The sequence below is a fragment of the Falco naumanni genome, chromosome 16 (genome assembly GCF_017639655.2).
Source record: "Falco naumanni isolate bFalNau1 chromosome 16, bFalNau1.pat, whole genome shotgun sequence".
NCBI lineage: Eukaryota > Metazoa > Chordata > Aves > Falconiformes > Falconidae > Falco > Falco naumanni.
Genome location: NC_054069.1, coordinates 1659850 through 1680287, shown reverse-complemented (window position 1 = coordinate 1680287; position 20438 = coordinate 1659850). Strand labels below are relative to the sequence as shown.

Below are 20438 nucleotides of genomic sequence, written 5' to 3'. Positions count from 1 at the left end.
AAAGAATCCAAGTCTGGTATAAAAATCAGGGCAACGGGTGCTTGAGGGTATTGGTTGTGGATGAGCGGTCACGTTTCTTTCTTCAGCTTCCCTCTCCCAGATGGCAGGTCTGCTAAACTCCAGTTCAGCTGATCTTTCTATTAACCAAAGAAGTCCCTTTCACGGATTTTTTGCCCATGCTACCCCATTCCTGTCCCCTGCGTACGAACAGAAGATGACTTTGGGCATTAAAAAAGGCAGATTAAAATGATCTTAAACGCTCCTTAGGGAAATAACAGGCCCATGCTGATGTGCTCCCTGCTGTTAGCTGCCAGCAGGGCAGCTTCCCTCCTTGCTGTGCCAAATCAAGCCCAGATCTATGTTTTGATAAAACAACATGCAGGAGGGAGCAGCAGCAGATCTCTCTCCCTTCTGGTTTGTGCGCGCTGGGGCTGCGAGGCAAAGGCCGACCTGTTCAGCAGAGGGGAAAGGAGCACATTCCGCTCAGCAACCGGTGGAGCATTGCGCTGAGATTTCAAGTCAGAAATTAAGCGAGGAAAGCCAGGATGGAGACAGCGGCTCCCCGGAGCCTCCCCGCTGTGCTGTAGGTATCCGTGCAGGGCTCACCGGGAGGGGCTGCGGCCAAGGGCCCCTCCGCACCATTCTGCACATTACAGCCACCTGTACATTGTGAGCCCATTCCTGGTGTGCAACCAGCCGATCTCACACACCGAGATACTGTTTTACTACAGGGTTGCACAAGTCTGGATGCCACCAAACAAAGCTGGCATGCCGCAGTACAAAGTTACAGGCGTTATATACAAAACCTTACCACACATTCCTTGCCAGGCCCATACAGATGATTGACTACGTGTTTGCATAGCTATTACTTATTTTGCTACTATGCATGGTGTCCGAGGAAAGGTCTCGTGGTGGGCCTGGGCCTTTCTCTTACGGGGTGATTTTCAGCGTTATAAGGCAGGTCATTCCCTGCCAGGGCGAGGCTGAAGGCCCCAAGAGCTCACGGATCAGCTTAACGCGAACAAGGCCACCACAAACATCGGGTGTTCTGGTTTGCCTCTCCCAAAGCTGCCTCCCGCGATTACAAGTCCCTTTATTAGCCATTCCTGACGACTCCAGAGGGTCAGCCTGACCCGAACTCCGTACACATATAGTTTAACAATCAGAGTAGGAAGAATTCGGGAGTTTCCACAAACGCAGGGGCCGCGCTGCGCCAGGAGAGGGACCCCTCGCTGCACGCTGGAGCCGCGGGCCGTGGCGCCCCCACCCCCGCGGTGGGTTATCTAAGGGAGGGCAGCCCAGCCGCGGGCAGGGCGGAGGACAGCAGCCGGCTGTGCCCGGGGGGCGGCGGCGCAGCCACCCAGCGGCACCGGAGCCGCGACGGTCCCGCTGAGGCGGCGGCGGGCCCCGCGGGTGAAGTACCGGCCAGCCACAAAATGGCGGCCACCGCCCGCCCGCCCCTTCGTTTGGATAGCCCCGCCCCCGAGGGCGCCGCGCCGGGCGCGCGGCCGGCGGCGCGGTTGCCATGGCAGCGCTCGGCGGCCCTGGTGGCGCCATGCTGGCCCCGCGGCAGGAGGAGGATTTCCAGCGCTTCCTCCGCCGGGTGGACGACGTCGGTAAGTGTGCGGGGGGACCCGGGCTGGCCGGCCGCCCCTGGGGGGTGGGGGGGGGGGCTGGGGGTCGGCGGGGTGGTGCCGCCCGCGGGGAGGCCGTGAGAGTCGGGGCCGGGCCCGTTCTCCTCAGAGGGGCGGTGGGACCCGGCCCGGGGCCCGGGCCCGTTCTCCTCAGACAGGGCCCTGGGGGCTGAAAGGAGCGGGGGCAGGGAAGGAATGGGGAGAGGAAAATGCCCGCTCCCCCCTCCCCCCCCCCCCCCCCTCCCCGGTCCGAGTTTGGTTTGTGCGAAGTCTTAAGAGCTCAGGTGTGGTGAGGCTTTGTGGGTGCCCAGAGTTGCTTTCTAAACCTAGGAATTTTTATAACGCAGAATCTGTAGGTAGCGCTTGGAAGTGTATTTGTATACAGGAAGCTGTATTTGTAAATATTTCCCTTTGTAATAGCCGGGCTGCTCGCCAGTGCCTTCAAAAGTGTATGTCATTAGAGGCACGACTGGTCTGCTCCCTCCAGGATCACTTACAGTCCTTTGTGTATATCTCTTCTTAAATATATTTTTTTTTCCATCCCCTTTTTAGCCACTTTACTGCAAGGCTTGAATTCCACAGACCCAGCTGTCCAGGAAAAAACGATTGCTGAAATAGAGAAAAGGCTCCATGACCCAGAAACCAGCAAGGAGGAAGAAAGCAGGACTGCAGTGAACAGAACCGTCATCAACACAGGACCTTCTGTAAGGGTTTTTTTTCCCTTTGAAGTTCAAGCTGCATGCACTTTAGGTCTTTTAAATAACACTAATTCACATTCCTTGCCCAGGAGAAGAAGTTTTGAGCAATACTTACAAGTATGTTCTGAGTGTGACTTTATTTTTTTCACTAATTATTTTATTGGGAGGTACTTGCTGTTGCCTTCTCTTTGCCTTAAGACTGCTAATAACACAGAATACTTCTGTTGGGTTTATCCAGGTTGAATGGGAGCTCTGAGGTGTCATAACTTGTAGCTTTTACCTGCGCTTCAGGAACTTAAGCAAAACTAGCCAAAGACAGAAGGGTCCCTTCATTAAGTTCATTAGGCTTTAATTCCTGCAGTAGAGTTTGGATTTCAGTGACGTGTCCCGTTAAAGGAAATCTTTCCAGTAACATAAAAAATTATTAAGCCCTTACTATCCTTTGCTTAAGGGTCAATTTGATATTCCCAGTATGCATCAGCCTGGCAGTTTCGGATACCCAGTAGCTTTAAAGAACTTAACCAAGTGTTCCCTTGCTGCTCTCGGTTTTACCAAAACATCTATGTGTGTACATGCATGTGCTGTGTTTCTCCTTTTTTTTAGGATACAGCAAATACAGAGGCAGTGAACGCAGGTAAGGCAGTGTTCTCGCTAGTATTTAGCATCACTTCGATCTGTTTTAGTAGAGATGGAGTTAAGGATTGCTGGTATTTCATGCAAGACCTAATTCCACTCCTGCCAAAGTCAAAGCTAACTTCTCTAGTGACTTCATAATAAAAATACAGTCAGATCTAGCAGCACACTCAAGGATCTTACCAGTGTGGCTGTACTTGTTCATAGTAGGAGGCTTGTTGTTGTTTTGTTATCACATTCTGGCCTCTCATCTAAAAAGTTAGTATTCTGAATTTTAGAGGAAACAAGTTTTTCTCTAGAGATGAGATACTTTGAGGCAAGTATGCAAATCCTAAGTGGTCTTTATCTGTATAGCTTGTCATTGTGTTTCAGTTAATTGTTAAAATGTCCCCTTTAGTATTTTCTTTGTAGAGAAATTACTCAGAAATACCTTAGAAATTACTTTTTTTCCTCATCTCTAGATTGATTTTAATGAAGCTTTTCTTTTGTGGTTTTGTTTTGTTTGGTTGTTGTTTATTTTTTTTAACTAAAATACCACCAACTCTCCTGGCTCAAAGACGGCTTTCTGGCAATTTTGGAACAGGATGCAAAAGAACGAGCTAAGCAAAGGAAGAGAAACGAACGCTTAGCAAATGGTAATTGCTAAAGGTTTTTCTAGCTAATGCCTTCAAAAACTACTTAGCAGGAACTGGGCTGATTTAAGAGGCTGTTGAGGTACCTCTGTTAGTGCCATTCTTATGCACACTGAGAGTGCTTTGGTTGTCTGAGATCTACGATCTTGTCCGCAGGGTTGATTAGCTGGATATAATGGGGTTATATACTTCACAGAGTTGTTGCAACCTGTTCTTCTCCATACTGCCATCTTTATGCTAAAGGTTTGGGATGGAGGGAGTGAGTCTGAGTATTTCAGAGGTGGGTTAGGTAGAGACAAATGCAGTTTGCCCTCTGAAAGAGGAATGGAGATCATGTGCACTGAACAGCTCACAGGTCCCTTGCAAATAATGGCTAGTGAAGACAGCTGCAGTGAAACGGGACTGGAATCTTGATGGTTGTTCCAACAGGAGACTGGCTTCTGTTTCCTCAGTCACCATTTGGGGAAATAAAAACCAAATGCATGTTTTTGAATACAGGTCTGTTATTTTGCAGCTCTGAAAGAGAAGGGAAACGATGCCTTCAGGAAAGGAGACTATGTCATAGCCATTCAGAGATACACTGAAGGTCTGGAAAAACTGAAAGATAAGCAGGAACTTTACACAAACAGAGCACAGGTCAGTGTGTGGAAATGAGCTACCACTATACTGCTTTTACTGTTACTTTGCCAGGATAGAACCTAAGAAGATTGTTCTGTTATATAAGTGAATTTCCAAAAAGGTAAGATATGTTGCCTTACAGAGAGGCTTAAAAAAGGGAGCAGACAATTTTTCCTCCTCTACCGGGAATTAATGAGTTCTGCTTTGCTGCCATATTATCAACAGTTAATTTTTACTGTGACTGGAAGTCAACAGCGATACAGTGCAGACTGAAGATTTTAATCTTTTTACAAACTTAATGAAAGAGTTGCACAAAGAAGATCATTAAAGGTGTAAATTCTTCCCTCTTGATCAATGTGTCCGAATTCCTCAGAAGCTTTAGTTCTGCTGTGGCTAGTCATTCCTCAGGGGGTGTTTGTGTCTCCTCCATCCTGGATGTGGCACAGGTGAACCCCTGCTCCGCTTGAATAAGTGGTTAAAAAACAAATAGTTCTAGTTCATATTTTTATTTAAATGCACTGATATTTTTTTATTTATTTTGGGATCACTTTTATAACTGTAGAATGTTAACGTTTGCTTTGCATTCTCTACTTGCCTTTGTATAACCCATGTGTGTATTGAATTTTTTATTATTAAATTTATTCTAAGTTACAAACTCCAAGCAGATGGAAGACATGTTTAAGAAACAGATGGTAATTATCCTGCAAAATCAATGGCTAGGCAAATCAACAGACTTACTTTATCTTTTTTTAATTAGGTAATGTTTGTACAATAGTTAGTGGAAGTTGTTTGAAGTATTCTAACTGTTCCACCTGAACTCTCTTGGTTTTATTTCAGGCCTACCTGAAGATGCATGAGTATGAAAAAGCCATAGGTGACTGTGAATGGGCATTAAAGGTAACTTTGACAGGAATCTGTCTTTTATGAACAGGTTAAGTGCTCCTGGAAGGCAGGTTTGTGGGTAACTGATGACATGGAGACAACTTGCTAATGGAAATGAAAGAATATGGTGGTGGTGCACAGATTCCTGCATCCTGAGTTAACTTGAGTAGTGTAAAGTAGTTAATATTTCAGTGCTGCCTGTGTGCAGAAGCTTTTCTAGCTCTTAAGAGATTTTAATTAAAAAGTTTATTATAAGTGGTAATGAGCTATTAACTGCACACGCTGGCACACGATATCTTGCCTACCCTTCTAAAAGGGGAAAAGGACCTCTTTAAGCTCACAAAGACCGGATCTGGTGGGAAAGCTAAAGATTATATAAAATGCCAAAGAACTGAATCCAAATTATTCAATTGTGTTACATCAGCAGTGTCCATGACTACAACACAGATTATTAATAATATTGGCAGCACCATTTCAAGAAATCAGTATTTTTGACACACAATTGAACTGGAAAAGATTACCTAATCTGTTAGAGTTGAGCTAGATGTTTCCTTGATTTGTCTTGTGCACAGCTCATGAAAATTAGTACCTTTTTCATTCCTGGCTAATCAAAAGACACACGGAAATTCTGTTGTTACGGAAGTCTGTGATTGTAGACTTGTTGCTGCAGGCCTTAATACCTAATAGCATAAGTGTCTGCTTATATTGCCTGCAGTGCAGTTTTCTGGGAAGGATATTCACACCCGCTGCTTTCCACCTTTACCCAGACCGAAGCCTGTGGTCCTTGCATAGGGAAGGAAAGTTGGTACCGGGAGGTAATAATTCAGCACATAAAATTTAGGTGCATCTAGTAGATGGTATGAACACCCACTTCTCTGCTTACAGTTATTTTGGGTAGCTATAACTATTAATCAGAAGGCTGGAAAAAATATTAAAAGGTTTAAATTTATAAACACATAACTAACAATTCCTTTTTTAACACAGTGCAATGAAAAATGTATTAAAGCCTGTTTTCTAATGGGGAAAGCTCACTTGGCCCTGAAGCACTACAGTGAGGTAAGCTGACCAAATCTTGTGGCTGTGGGACCATGTTTTGTTCTGCTTTTGATGTGATGTGGTGGGTGAGAGGCAGAAATTTGTGACCTTAAAAATCGGTCATATGGAAGTATGCTGAGCCTTTAGACTTCAGAGGAATTTTCTGTGCTTTGCAAAGACTAGTAATTCTAAAGTCAAGTCTTCTTTCCACATCTAGTAGAATAGCCTGTGTCCTTTACTTTGGTACACACAAAATGTAGAAGGATGCTTCTGTGTAGCTGTACACTACAAGATTGTACTCTAATCAACCTCAAAAGAATGAGGGAATTTTCTACTCAGTATACATGGTTTATCTGGTGGGAATTTGTCACCACTCGGCTGTCAGACACCAAGACAGCAAGCTTTATCTGCTGCTGTGAGGCTTGAGTCTAGACTGGGTGAGTGTTTGAGGAGTCTGCAAGGATTGTGTGTTCACTTGGAGGATCCCACGTTTGGCACTTCTGGTGAAGTGCTTCAAGATAGATATTAGCAGTGCGTCCTCGGGGACGTGGTAGTGCTGGAAGTGCCATATTTCAGCTCGGGTAAGGACCAGAATGAAGGAGTGTCCTTGTCAGGTACTGCAGACTCTTGTGATTGCAGTCTACTAGCAGTGACTATATTTCCCCGAAAGAGACAATTGAGTAAAGTGTATTTCACTTCTTTTATCTTAACTTGCTCTGTGCAGTGGGTGTTATTAATCTGTCGGTGCATATAACTAAGAAATGTTTGCACATCACCTGTGGATGAGAAAAATCTCTACAAATTTCAAGTTAAGAGAACTGTTGAGATGAAAGATGCTAGTGAGAGTGATTATCTTTTTTTTTTTCCAAGATCCTAGTGAAATGAATGTTGAATAAAAGATTTAATTGTGCATTTCATGCGTGAAAACCTATGGAAGCATAAGTACGGTTAAAATAATGGAACATTCTAATAAGAAATACTTAAGCTTGAAGTAAGCTGCCAGATATTTTAGTGCAACCCTGACCTTTCATCCTCAAAAATAATAAAGAGCCTGAAGAGGAGAGCAGCCAAGCTCAAAAGCGTTTCTGATCTTGTCAGACATGACTTCACTACAAGTAACTGTAGAGCATGGACAATACGAGTCACATGAAATCCACCTTGAGTTGTTCTTGGCAGCTTGATCTGCGAAGAGGGGTCTTCCCTGTTGTAAGCTTGGTGATCAGTTTATTTCTGAGTGTATGCTCAAGATACACAAAATGCACAAATAAAAGATAAAGATGCACATGCCTGATCTCTGCTAGTAATTACAGTTCCTGCAGGTTTAATGCTGTGCCTCATCTTCTGTTTTCTCACTGAAACCTTGCTTTTTTTTCCTGCTAGTATGTTCATAGGTTTTGTACTTGAAATTTTCCTTTTAGTTTGAAATAGCAGGCAGATGTGGGGACTGAGAATAATATTCAACTTACATTTTTAATTATGAAAGCTTTGACTTGTGTGTTTCCATAAATTTTATTTTTCATGTTTATTAAGTACTGTGGCCCAAGAACTTTTGAGCTTTAACAGGGTGACTCTGACTAGGATATATTCTTTTCATCATTTTCCCTTTTATATCTTAAATTGAGAGCCCATTTCTTTCTCTGTTAAGTCCAGGCAGTGTTATGAGAAGATCTTACAAATTGATCCCCAGAAGGAAAACCTATTTAAAGGTAAGAAATAGAAATTTTTACACTGCCATCCCTTGTTTTCTGGTCAAGATGGAACTTAATTGAAACCACCGTGCTGCTCTTCAGACCTTTCAGTGGAGTCTCTTCATGCAGCTGTTGTTTCTGATTGTTTCTTCTTTAAGCTCTGTTTCGCTCCCCAGAGCTGTGGGTCATTCTCTGCATCTGTACGTAGAATCTCTCTGTCATGGAGTCAACTTCATTTTTCACTTAACATTTGACTATCTCAACACATGTAACTGCCATGCTTTTTTTTCTTTTGACTTCCAAGATTGCATGAACGAGGTAAACTTGGAGGAGAAAAGAGTGAAAGATGAAGAGAGAGCAATGAAGGAAGTTCAGTCTGGAAAGTCTGCTGCTCTGTCTGTAAAAGAACTGCTACAGAAACTTGATAGGCCTGACCAGAATGTCCTGGACTATACAGGAGGGATCAGACTTCTGACAGGAGCCGTGAAAGACTGTAAGTCTTTGATGCAAAGGTTGTTGATCAAGGGAGTTATAATCCAAGTAGACGAATACAAGTGGAGTAATTTTTAAAGGAATGGGAAAAACTATTCCTGTGTTTAAAACATCAAATCAGCAATATTTGATATTTCAAAATTTATGGCCAGTAGAAATTGACATATATATTTTTAGATGTTGTAGCTGAGCTGTTAAGACTTCTTAGAGATTTGGGTCTCTTAAGAGCTGTTTCATTTATTTAGAAATATTTGTAATTCTCTGTTGAAGCAAATTGATTTGCACAGCTGGTCTCATGTTTCAGTCTACCTAAAAACCCGTTAACTTGAAGTCAGTTATTCTTTACAGCACGAGGCATGGATTAGAGCACTCTTCAGCTTCAAAGGTGCTTCTGCTTCAAGTTGCATTCTTGGAGCTTTTCCACACTATTAATGGTGTTCTTTCCCCAGAGCTGTTGATTCAGTGACCTTTTCTTTTAACACTCTGTTACAGAAGAGCAGGAGTCTGCCTTCACCATAATACATCGGCCAGATAGACCATAGGGCTGATTTGTTTATCTCTGAATTTTTCAGGCACTGAGCAAACTTTATTTAGAACAAACAATGGCTTCAGTATCCTCAAAGACAACGAGATTATAAGACGGTAAGAGCTCTCCAAAGGAAAACAGTAGGGTGTAACAGCATGAGGAAATGAAAATATTGTTTTCAAGAAACACAATCACCTCTTGAAATGCAGATGAAATGATTAAAAGATAATGCAATAACAGATTTTAATGTCTGAATGGTCTGACATATCTGACTTCTGCACAAACAGTGCTTTCTTAGATGCAGTGAACAGACAGAATTAATGAATTTCTGCTTTTGTCTCCTATTTCTGTACAGTTATCCTCTCTCATGGTGAGAACAGATTTGTAAAAAAAAAAAAACAAACCACAAAAAACCCCAAAAAAAACAACAAAAAACCAACAACACCAAACCCAAAAAACTCAAAAACAAATGAAAAAAGAAACCCACTAACTAAAACCCCTCAACTTAATATAAAAGAACATCTGAAAGCACTTAGTTGCCTTAAGAATGCCTGGCTAGACTCCCTGGTGCTATTAATTGTCATCAGTAAATATTTGGCCATATAGCTCTGTAATGTAACCTGTGAAACTCCCTAATCCTGTAATCAAGGAAGAGGGTCATCTCTGGTGACCTGTATCTTCTGCTGACGTTATTTTCTTAGTTGCCATTATATTGTGTTTTGGTCATCAAGAAACAAATCTGACTTTGTTTATCTGTATTGCTTTATAAACATTGTTTTCAGAGGGATCTGTTGTCTGAATGTGTATTTATAGAGTCAGGTTCAGATAGATAATGGAAACAAATAAGACGTACAAAATTTTCAAATCGCATCTTTTGCACAACGAAGTTGGTTCAGAAGAGCACGATTGGGTTGTGCAGGGCAGGAGAGCTGTTCTTTAAGGCTCTCAGTGGGAGTGCAGCACAGGGAGTTCTTTGGGGCTTATTAGTGTTTTGAGTGTTGCCTGTAAACAGACTTCAGAGATCAAGCGCTTCCAAATTGGCTCAAAGATTTTCCTCTCTGGCTACTCACAACTATCTCAGTGCAGAACTGAATTTATCACTGTTTTGTGCTGGGGAATGCCTGTATACGGTCTGGGCCGGTTGAGGGGAGAGTAGAGCTACTGGATCAGAAATCTGATCTTGGGGGAGGTCCTCTGGAAAACAAGTCTGATAGTCGTAAAAATGTTTAACCAATGCTCTGGGCTTAGAGCTTATGAGCTTAAGTGTTTGTGTGGCAGAGCCTCATCTCTGTGGGGCTTTGCTGATTTCCCTAGCCAAAGAGCTAATTGTTTGATACGTCCTTTGCTCTTTTTACAAGCAAACATTTCTAATTTAGGGGCTTTTGTGCGGAGAGAAAAAACACTGCTGAAGTGGAAATGACTGTATCTCTTCTCTTCCTTTGGCAAGCAGTCTGCGCTGGGAATGGTAATACTATGTAATCCACGTTAATCATTGTTAATGTACTGTTAATATGGCACTTACTGACTCTAAAATTGTTGTTTGGCATGAAAGTCACTTTCCCAGAGCACTTGGGTCTAGACCTTATCGTAAACAAAGTTTTACAGGTCAATGCTATTAGCAGCTAACACAAGTTTGGCAGTTTCGTGCATCATGAGGTGAAATTTCCAGTCTGCTTCTGTAAGCTTTTTAAATCTACTGAAGGGGTGGAAAGTAAATTCCCTGTGATTATTGCTGCTCTTAAGATAATATGGCTTGTATCATTTTGTCTTTTTTAAGCAGTTATACCAGCAAAAAGCAGAGTTTTATAGAAGTGCCATTAGAGAAGGCTGAATTCCTTTGACATTCACCCACAAAGATTAGTGGGTGTTCTGCCTTTACCATTGCACTGCAGGAGTGTTATGCAAGATGAACACATCAGAGTGAATGAGCACATTAGTGCATGAAATAAAGACATTAAACTTGTTAAATCAGCACCTAGGGGGGGAAAAATTGTAAGAGTAATGGGGATGTCATTGTGTGTGACGTTATTCTTGGATTTTCTCTTTTTTTAGCAGAAAATCAGCGTCTTCTATTGACTCACCCTGATGTGAATGCACAGCTGCCAAAACTGCTGTCTTGTGGGGAGTCAGAGATCCAGAAGGCAACACTGGCACTAATTTCCCTTTACTCGGAGAATGAGGATGGGAGGAGACTGCTGGTCAGGCACCAGGACCTAACCAAGTAATAAACACTACTGTACCTCAGAAACATTTCCTCAGTGCCTGAGTTCACAGCTGTTCAGAACTCATTCCACTAGCACCAAGGGGACAGGCTTTCTGAAAGGAACATAATGACACTGAGACTTCTGTCCTTGAGGGACGGGCCTAGCTAAGCAAAATTAAAAGGTGTGTGGGAAAAACTTTAGTAAAGTTTGTATCTGAAGATGTCTGTGAACATACAAAGTAAGGGCTTGTTCCTGAGCACGTTCGTGTAATTTTGAGGTGTAGTTACCTTGTTGTAAACCAGTAAGTGTGTGTTTGTCAAGCACAACTAGCTTATGCTGTTGTCTCTTTCTTAATAGCTCGTGGCTTCAAGCTGCAACTCTCTTCTCATTTTGTAATTGGTATTTATGATTATTCAGTGTTGCCATGACTCACTGAGTGCAGAAGGAAACAACAGTTGATTACCTTTATCGTGTTATCCCTGCTATTTCTTTCTGGAGTTAAGCAGAGCAGAAATTTTAATTTACTATTTTGTACTACATCGTTTGAAGTAATGGATGAACAGAAGAGATTCTCCAACAGTTCTATACGCTTCACTATATAATATACAACACTAATTAGAGATATTTTTCTTTGGGAGGAAAGGTTAAAGAAATTACACATCTGCGAGGATGCTTAAAAAAGGCAGATAATATCACCATGTCCTGAAATACCAGGAGGCTGAAAAATCTTCTGTCAGCTTCTGAAAGAGATCCTGGGCCTGATGGCTTGAAAAGAGTTAGGACGTTCAGAAAGTAATGTTGCAGATACTGAGCTTCTCAGCAGTCGGATCATCATTAGAAAGAGACAAGACTATAGGTTCTCTTACTGTGCTACAAAGCTGGGGAAGAGTGGCAGAGAATTTCAGCTCAGTGGAGGAGCACGTGGAAACCCCAGCACACGTACTGCAGCTGTACTTACTGTTCGGCAGAGCTTCTGGGTTCACAGGCTGAAATCGTGTGAATTGTATGCAGTTCAAATCCCACACCCACAAGCTCACACTATTCCAAAAGCTCGAAAGGTGAATGCTATGATAGTCTTTTTTATTCAGGCAGAGATTAATTTTTTATCTCGCTACCATAAAGCTTTGTAGTTAAATGCCTTCAAAGACTGTTGGGTTTGCTTAGCATGTCCTTTTAAGCCATGCAAGCATCAACATTGACATTCCCTGCAGGCCTTTACAGTCTGTTGCAGCTGTTCAGTACTGGGCTGTGCTGATGGTGTTCTTGGTCCTGACTGTTGCATTCGACTTGTCTGTCCCCAAGATGTTCGCCAGCAGCAAAGCAGCTTAGCTTCAAAAGCCTGTGAAGCTTACATGTTGATGAAATGTTCTGATGCTGACAGAAATTTTATATGTGTTAAAATCACTGTACTTGTGCAAAGAGAGACAATATTGCGAGAGAATCTAGTGCCAAAATACTGTTCTAATTGCAGTTAGGTGACTGAGTATATTTGGAGGGCAGAGCCTGGTCTGAACACAAAGGAGTTTAAGATCATAAACTGTGTTGGTGTGCTAAAAATGCCATTTTGGTCTTTAATAATTAAACAAAAGCTGACGAAAATTTTGTTTTTTTTTAAATAACAGATGGCTGCAGATTTTGATGACATTTGTCAACAGCAGTGATACCAGGGCTAGCAGTGCCATGAACATACTGTGTGATTTAACTGAAGAGGAAAGGTAGAGGTTTCTTCATTTGTTTTTATAAAGTTGTACTTTGAAATGTACTAAATGAGCTGGTGATAGAGGCTAGTGATCTTGTCTTTATGTTGCTGTTGTGTTGCCTTTGTCTGTGTTTTTTGTCTAAAACTTTAGGTGTCCGAATATGGCTTTCTTTATCCCCCAACAGGTTCAAAACCCAGTGTCGTGTCATGTTTTCCACAGGTGCTTTACCTTTATTCATCCAGTTGCTGGTATGAGAGATCTCAGTTTCTTTATTTCTGATTTACTTTTGTGTAAACATGTCTTACAACCACTTTTCCAGTTTTACAGCCAGTTGCTCCTAGACAGAACCCCTCTGGTACAACGGCAGTAGTTACCATGTTTCTGGTTCTGTAGGTGTAAGAAATGCAGTTTTGTCATATGCTTTGTTCAGGAAAAAGTTCTCAGTCTCCAATGCTTAATGCTTACTTTCTACACATTACTAGTTTAATGTTCAGTGAAAACTCTGGACTTGGTTGCAGGTTCCCACTGGTAATCTCTCAGGCCAGGATTTCACCCTCAGCTTTGTGTTACGCTCTTCTTAGTGTGACTTTAATCTTCTGTCATCAACTTGTTATATCTTGGATAGGGACTTCCTCTGTTTCTTTCTAATCTGAGAGGTCAGGGTGAAGAGGTGGCATTAGGTGACAAGGCAAAGATGTTTAGTGGTTCAGATCCCTTTCCTGGTTATCGTTTATTTAAGCTATAAACATACAATACTGTTGGCACAGAAACCTGTCCTCAGGAAGAGGGAAGACGATAGGGAAGATTGGTTCTGTTGCAGAACAGCAGATATAGTTGGAAAGGAAAATACTTCCACTTCTCCAAACAAGCACCAAGACAATGCAGTAATTATAGCAATTTTACATTGCTTGTTGCTCTCTCCTTTTGAAAATACTTTACTGGAATTACAGCTGCAGCAGAGGATGTTCTGTTCTGTGACCTAAATAAGTGATAGTAGGAAATATTCACAGCCTGAGGTTAGGCACCACAGAATCCAGTCACGTTTTCCCAAGACTCTTAAAACATCATCAGGAGATTCATTGTGAAAATGAGGGTGACTTGCAGGCTTGGGACAATCAGGATTTAGCATAGGTGGGTGAGAGATTCTGGAGCCCTGTTTTCCATTGCCAGATGGATAGGAACATGTATTTGTTGTTTCCTTGTCACTTGTTCTTAATATGTTATTCCACTCTTCTGTTTTTAGACTTCTGCCAGGCTAGTGAACCCGGCAGCCCTTGCCCGTTGCATTGGCATCATGGGGAGCCTGTGTGCAGATGTCGTCATTCGAATGCAGATGGCTGAGTGCAGAGAGTGCTGGCAAGCGTGCTTAAAGCTTGTGGTAAAGAAACTTGATGGCTCCCTGGAATGGTGTGTTCAGCCCTGCTTCCTGTGGAAATGGCATTGTGTGATCATGTTTTCTGCCTCCCCTAATAGCTCTGAACCCCTGACTGAGGTCTTTCAAATCTGGCAGCTGGATAAAGGTGTCAGAGCAGTCCGTTGTCCACATAAGCTGTGGATGGATAGATGGGCAGAGGAGAGTGAGTGGTCCCTTATTGTAAGTGGCCCCTTTCAGGTTAAGGATGCGGTATGAACTTAGTCCTCAGAAACTAAAGAATCCAGAGGGTGGGAAAGGATCCTGTAAACTGCCCAGGTATCAGAAGTTTGGAGTGTGCAGCTTTAGATCCCAAAGTGAAACAAACACAAGAATGAATCTGTATCAAAAAGGTGTCATGAGCTCTGGTGCTCACAGGACTTTTTCTTCCTTCTGAGTTCATGGTGCATCAGGGGAACACTGATGCCCCGTGTAAGTAAGCACACTGAATACGCACTGAGGAAGTGCATATTCTGCACCTCTGAACTGATTGCACTCTTCTCCTCTGTACACAGGACAAGTGCCTTGATGTCAGCACACCCACATACCAGGAGTGTTTATTTGCAGTCCTGGGCCTAATGATGAACCTACTGCTTGAATCAAATGCAGTCATCCAGGTATACAAGATCTATGAATGTTCTTTGGTAGCGTTGTTCTTATAATTACTTCCTCAGAGATTCAGAGTTGCTTGAGCAGTAAGAGCATCCTCCTCCCTTGTCACTGTAAATGGGCCTGATATAAGCCACCGAGGTCATACCAGAACATTCCAATAGTATAGGCAAGGGAATGGTCGTGGAATGTTGTGACCTTGCAGTCTGTACAGTGAAAAAGAACTTGACTGCATTAAATGGATTTAGAGCCCTCTTTCACAGCAGGCATGCTGGAGCACTTGAAGGCTGCCACCCCTGGATTTTTGTGGTGTTCAGTTAATTTTTAATTTTTATTGGCATTTAAGGTTACCATTAAGGGTAGTTCACAGAGTGTGAAGTAGAAAAAAATTACTATATTTTCTCCTCCATCACCACCACACACCCCCATATACACACAGTTATGAGAGAAATAGTATAAAGTACACACCTTTCCATAGTGGTGTAAGTGCTTTGTTTGGCATCTCTCTCCAATTATGTGATATTCTTAGATGCTTGGCACGTTCCAAAATTATTTAAAACCAGGGGTTCCATCAAGAAGGAAGAATTTCTTAAGTTACATCTGGGTGCTGAAGTGTTAGCAACTTACTGCCGTGTGTGCCCCAATCTCCACTGGATTCTTTGTGGTAGAGTACTTTTGTCTGTTAACCCATTTCTGCTCTAACAATGAGTTTTTCACATTGTTTCAGAACTTCGCTGTGGACGTAAGCAGCAGGTGTATGTCTCTCCTCAAGGATAAGGTTGGAAGGATTGTGACAGTAAGTAGGATATCTATGGACTAATGAAAAATTAGTTGGGCTGGTTTCTACTAGGATTTTTTTTCAATAAATAAACATACGGGGAATTGTCTTGATCTCAGCTTGGTCTCATCTCTTTCTACACTGAGTCTTTAGAATCTGTGCTGAGTTCAGTTTCCAGTAAGCAATGAAAAAGTCATGTCCTAAAGATGTTTCTCATTATATTTCCTTAAATTTCTCCTTTTGTCACTTTAATTACTTTGATTTTATTCTGAAAAACTAGAATAATTTGAAAACTTCTCAAAGTAGTCTGAACAAATAAACTTTTTTTTTTCCTTCTCACTCTTTTCTAATTAAGAGAGCCATTGGAGTGCTAAGTCGCATCCTGCCAGCGTCCTCCTCAGCAATAGAAGAAGCAGTGAAAGGAGGGGTGGTGAAGAAAATAATCAAATTCTTGAAAGTAAATTAATTTTAAAAAATTTACTCTATTTTTGCTTGTATTGTCCCTTAAGAAAACTGTAGTTACCTCTGTGTTTAGCCTCCTTTCCTTGGAGAAGGACCTGTGTGGTCACTCTGACTGCATGTGCCTGCATCTCTCTTGTCTGTTGTAACAGTGCTCTCAAGTTTAATTTTCAGCTAGATCACCGGTTTGGAGACTAGACTGCCTTCTGTAGTCTGGTCCATAGCCCAGATTTTTCAGCTCTTCCTGTATGAGTCAGATGCCTTTGCACAGCTCTGCTTGCAGAGACCTGCAAATTCAAGAATCCACTACTGCAGGCCCAGCTGGAGGATTAAATCTTAAAACTGGTATGGTCTGATCTGGACCGCTGAAAAGCAATGGAGCCCCTTCCCCTAATTACCAGTGAGTGCTAAATCAAACCTGGAAGCAAAGTTTCCCTAAGTCACGCGTATGTTAAAACTGTAGACAGCGTTTTGCTGTACATCTGTGTATCCAGCAGAATGTGTATCCACCCAGCCAGATGTGCATTCTACAATTGGCAGATAAAAGTAGTCTAGAAAAATGTGCCATTCAGCTTGCCTCTTGTAACTAGCAAGCGTCGGAGGAGTTAATAGTTTGAAAGAAATTGGGCTCCAGAAATTCAGAGAATTTTTTATGTTCATGGCTTGCAGGAAGGAGGTGGTTCTTGCGTCATTTTCAGCCTGTGTTCATCTTGAGAGATATACTCTACAAAGGTCTTAATTTGGTATTTGAGGTTACGTGTAAGGAATACCTAACTGTCTCCATGATACTTAAGCTATTCTGTAGCTTTGAGTAAGTTGGGGTATGATGTATATTGTTAATGTATGCCTTACTCTGATTACATCTAGACTGGAGGACAGATCACATCCAGTTACGGTATAAAGACCCTTTCCATCTGCACCAGAAGTAACAGGCAAGCTCAAGAAGATCTAGTGAAGTCAGATAAAAGTAAGTGACAGCTGCACTAATTAGAGGTTGAACACAGAGATGTAATCTCAGCATCATCCAGATATGTTCTTCCCCATTAGAATGGATCTGAACACTGAGTTTCACTCTTGTAAGACTTTTACCGTGTTTTCTGAGTCATGTGCCATTTTACATCCTGAAATAGTGCTTAATGAGCCTTAGCTCTGTGTGTGGATGGAAATAGGCACATCAGATAATGAGCCTGAGTTAGAGAAACGGTGCTTCAGTAAAATGGCTTGATATGCTTTTTCAAAGCCACAGGTATGTTTGTTTTGAAAGAAGTGTTGTAAACTGTAACTGAATTACGTTTTATATCCCAAAGTTAGTGGCTAAAATAAGAAACCTCATTTAGACATCTGATTTCCAGAGGCTGAGGCTGTTTATAGTTTCCTTCAATTCACATGTGGATATTTGGCCTGGTATTAAAAGGAAATTGATATGGAGACAGAATGATGCTATCAGACAGGTGTCCTTGGGTATTTTTGAGCATATTTGCTCTAGTCATGTGGTATAACACTACTTAGATTGCTTTAAAACCCAGGTTCAATTAATGCTAATGTACCTACAACAGAGAATACTTAAGTTTTATCTAAATGGTTCAACCTGTCAAGAAACTGTCAGCTCGTGTAGTTCAACTTGAACCCTAGGGATTTCCACTCATTAAAAACCTCTCACAGAATCATCTTCCTTTTGTACACCCCATATTATTTTCAGTATCGTCTGTAGATGAACCTTTCATTTCCTCAGATTAGCAATAACACTTCACTCTCATTCTTTCCACCAGAACTTTGGGTATCAATCTTGCGAGAAGTCACTATTTCATATTTTTGTCACCTCTGTTTGCCAACCTAGACATTGCCCTGGTGCTAGGACCCTGTTGGAATCAAGCTGTAGTCCCATGACATTAAATTGCATTCCAGCTGGGCCACTTAGTTCAGCTTCTGCACCAGCGCTGATGCCGTCTGGAGCAGCACTCCCTTTTCAGAAGATATTGCAGCAGGAAAGGTGGGATGTGATCTGGAAGAACAGATGGGACCATTAAAGAAAAGCAAAGCAAACTTATGTAACCCCCAAGGAAACTTCATGCATGTGAAAGCTGTGGCTGTATTTTATTTAGAAAGTGGTTTATCTGAATGTTTCCAGATTCTGTAGCTGGAGGTGCTGCTGCTGCTTACAGATGCCAGCAAGAGCTATACAACTCTGTCAAGAGTATAGGCAGAATGCTCTGCCACTCCACATTAGTTATAGAAGTAGATGAGCTGGGCTGCTTTATGTTAGCTAACCAGATACAGAAAGCTTTTCTATGTTCCTTTTTTTCAGCTCTTCTTTCTGCAGCAGCATTTCTGTCAGGTGTAAGTGCTCTGCTCTGTGCATGCCCTGCCGGTATGGTGGGGTGAGAGGCCAGTGCAAGATCCTGCAAGCAGCAAAGGTGGCATGTTCAGTTTCAGAGAAATGTTAAATGCAGAAACACGAGCTCTGTGCTAGAGAACCTCTTAGAGTGTAGGTTCAGTTTTGTGAGAAAGACATCTAAGCAGGTGCAGCTGAGACTGCATGCTGGATCCTGAACCTTGCTATGAAATTCCCTCGCACCTCCAGGTTTCCTAGAAAAATGCCCAACACTGAACAGTGCTCACTCCCTAGGAGTCTAGGTAAAGACGGGAAAAATATCAGTGCTACTTGAACAAATCTGTGTGCATTCTGTACAGTTAATCTCTCTTTCTCCCAGGGTTCAGTGTGCTTCTGAAGCTCTTGGACTCAGAGAATGAAATGATTGTGGGAAATGCTGCTTTTTGCCTTGGCCAATGCCTCGCAGTTCCCGGAGCAGCGACATCCTTACTGAATTCTAATGTTGTGATGATTTTGTTGAAACACGCTGGTGGTGATGCTACAAGAACTTCAGTGCAGGAGAATGCAGCCATTGCTCTAGGAAAGCTTTGCGTCGCCGAACCAAGGTATTGTAAAAATTACACTTGTTCTCCTGCACTGTTTGGTTGTTAGCAGGTGACAGTTCTTGAAAAACTGACCAGTGTAAGTCAATTCTATTTGTAGAGCAAGCAGGTACAGGGCAAGTGATTAGTTTTTATAAATGCTCCATGAAATCTATTCCCCTTCCTCCAACTAGAATTCCCACTTGTGGTACTGTCCTCACAGTACTGCTTTAGGGCTCCTGTGGTTTTATTCATCTGTCTTAACATGTTTTATAAGGAGTTCATTTTATGCTGCTTTCTGGTGTTACCTGTGCTAGAAGAATGGAAGGAGGAGGAGTGTTGTTACACAAGTCTGTAGAGGTCAGAACAATAAAGAGAGCAAAACCAAAGTATAAATGTCAGCAAAGCGTGTCTGCTGCTGCCTGCTAAGAGTATGTCAAGCTGTAGTTAGCTGCAAACTATCAGCTGGATCTTGAACTGCATTCAGGACAGAGGAGCTGAGTTCAGCTTGTTAATACACATCCTGAACCGCTGCAGACAGCAAGGAGTAATGCTTAAGTTCCAAAAAGTACCTTGCTTCTGCTGGAGCTCCCCAACGAGCGATGAAGTATCTGCTCTGAGGTTTTGCAACACACTGGAGAGAGAAAAGGGAAACACCTGACTGACTTAGTTTTGTTAATTTGAAATGTCACCTATTTGAGCAGTTGTCAAGTATTATTTAGTTTTATTTTCCTTTTTGTGGGAAATAGTGATCTGGAAACTCTGTTTCTCATACTACTTTAGGAGGAATTTATCGAATGTGGCATTGAACATCCTTGAGAGTTTGGGCATGGGGTATAGCAGAGCACTGGAAGCTTAAAATTTTTATTGTTAGTAATCTTGCTGCCCACAGCAACCTTTCTGTTGTCTTTTCAGGCATGTTCTTCAACTGCGGAAACTCAATGGACTGGCTATCCTGAACTCCTCTATGAAACACGTGCATAGTGTCTGAAATCTTCAAGAGAGCTTCAAAATGTGCTGTTAATATCACTTGCTGTTGAGTATTCTCTTCCTTAATAAAACTAACTCAAAAGCACATCAACTTTTCAATTGCCTGTCAAAGTGTGTGCTGGTCCTCCGTAGGAGCCAGTGAAATAATATCAGTATAAGTATTAGAAGAGATAATTTATTATCTAGGCTAACAACTAAAACAATGGCTTGCATTAAGCTTATCTTTGCTTTAATAAATGATGTTGTCCTTTCTAACTGGTGAATTCCTTGCTGGTTAATCATTGACCAATGGCTCCACCTAGTCTATTTTCCAGTTTGGGTCCAGTACCCAGTGTATTAGAAGTAAATAGAAAAAAATATGAGTTGTGATTTTGAAGAATCCTTTTTCCTCCCCTCCATACGCTGTCCTCTGGTGGGTAGATTATGATTTGGTATCGCACTTTACTTAAACCTCAAACCTCATACTTACCTGCTTAAATATGTTGGTCTTAATTTCGCTAAGCACTCAGTCTTAGTGTTGACTTATGACAATGAGG

At 42.1% G+C, this 20438-nt stretch overlaps 1 protein-coding gene across 3 annotated transcripts; it reads left to right on the top strand.

Annotated features, from left to right (window-relative positions):
* Positions 1–1511: 1511 nt before the first annotated feature.
* On the top strand, positions 1512–20155 carry TTC12 (tetratricopeptide repeat domain 12). 3 transcript variants are annotated; one of them, XM_040616267.1, is made up of 21 exons: positions 1512–1616; positions 2187–2338; positions 2936–2966; positions 3523–3600; positions 4112–4233; positions 5053–5112; positions 6082–6153; positions 7778–7838; positions 8125–8313; positions 8885–8954; positions 10215–10303; positions 10891–11059; positions 12665–12757; positions 12927–12990; positions 13986–14120; positions 14669–14770; positions 15490–15558; positions 15896–15997; positions 16867–16966; positions 18711–18936; positions 19828–20155. In XM_040616267.1, the coding sequence occupies exons 1-21, from the start codon at positions 1526–1528 to the stop codon at positions 19901–19903; spliced, it is 2151 nt and encodes a 716-aa protein (XP_040472201.1). In that variant the 5' UTR covers positions 1512–1525; the 3' UTR covers positions 19904–20155. The 3 variants fall into 3 exon arrangements, with proteins under 3 accessions (XP_040472201.1, XP_040472202.1, XP_040472204.1); XM_040616268.1 differs by having other exon boundaries at positions 1514–1616; positions 10894–11059; XM_040616270.1 differs by lacking the exon at positions 3523–3600 and having other exon boundaries at positions 1514–1616.
* Positions 20156–20438: the final 283 nt, after the last annotated feature.

What these genes read in the sequence shown, in the direction of transcription:
- TTC12 (XM_040616267.1), top strand. Translation starts at nt 1,526, where the DNA reads ATGGCAGCGCTCGGCGGCCCTGGTGGCGCCATGCTGGCCCCGCGGCAG. An exon ending in TACAGAGGCAGTGAACGCAG is followed by an intron (nt 2,967 to 3,522) that starts GTAAGGCAGTGT and finishes CCTGGCTCAAAG; the next exon opens with ACGGCTTTCTGGCAATTTTG. An exon ending in AAGCGTGCTTAAAGCTTGTG is followed by an intron (nt 14,121 to 14,668) that starts GTAAAGAAACTT and finishes CTCTGTACACAG; the next exon opens with GACAAGTGCCTTGATGTCAG.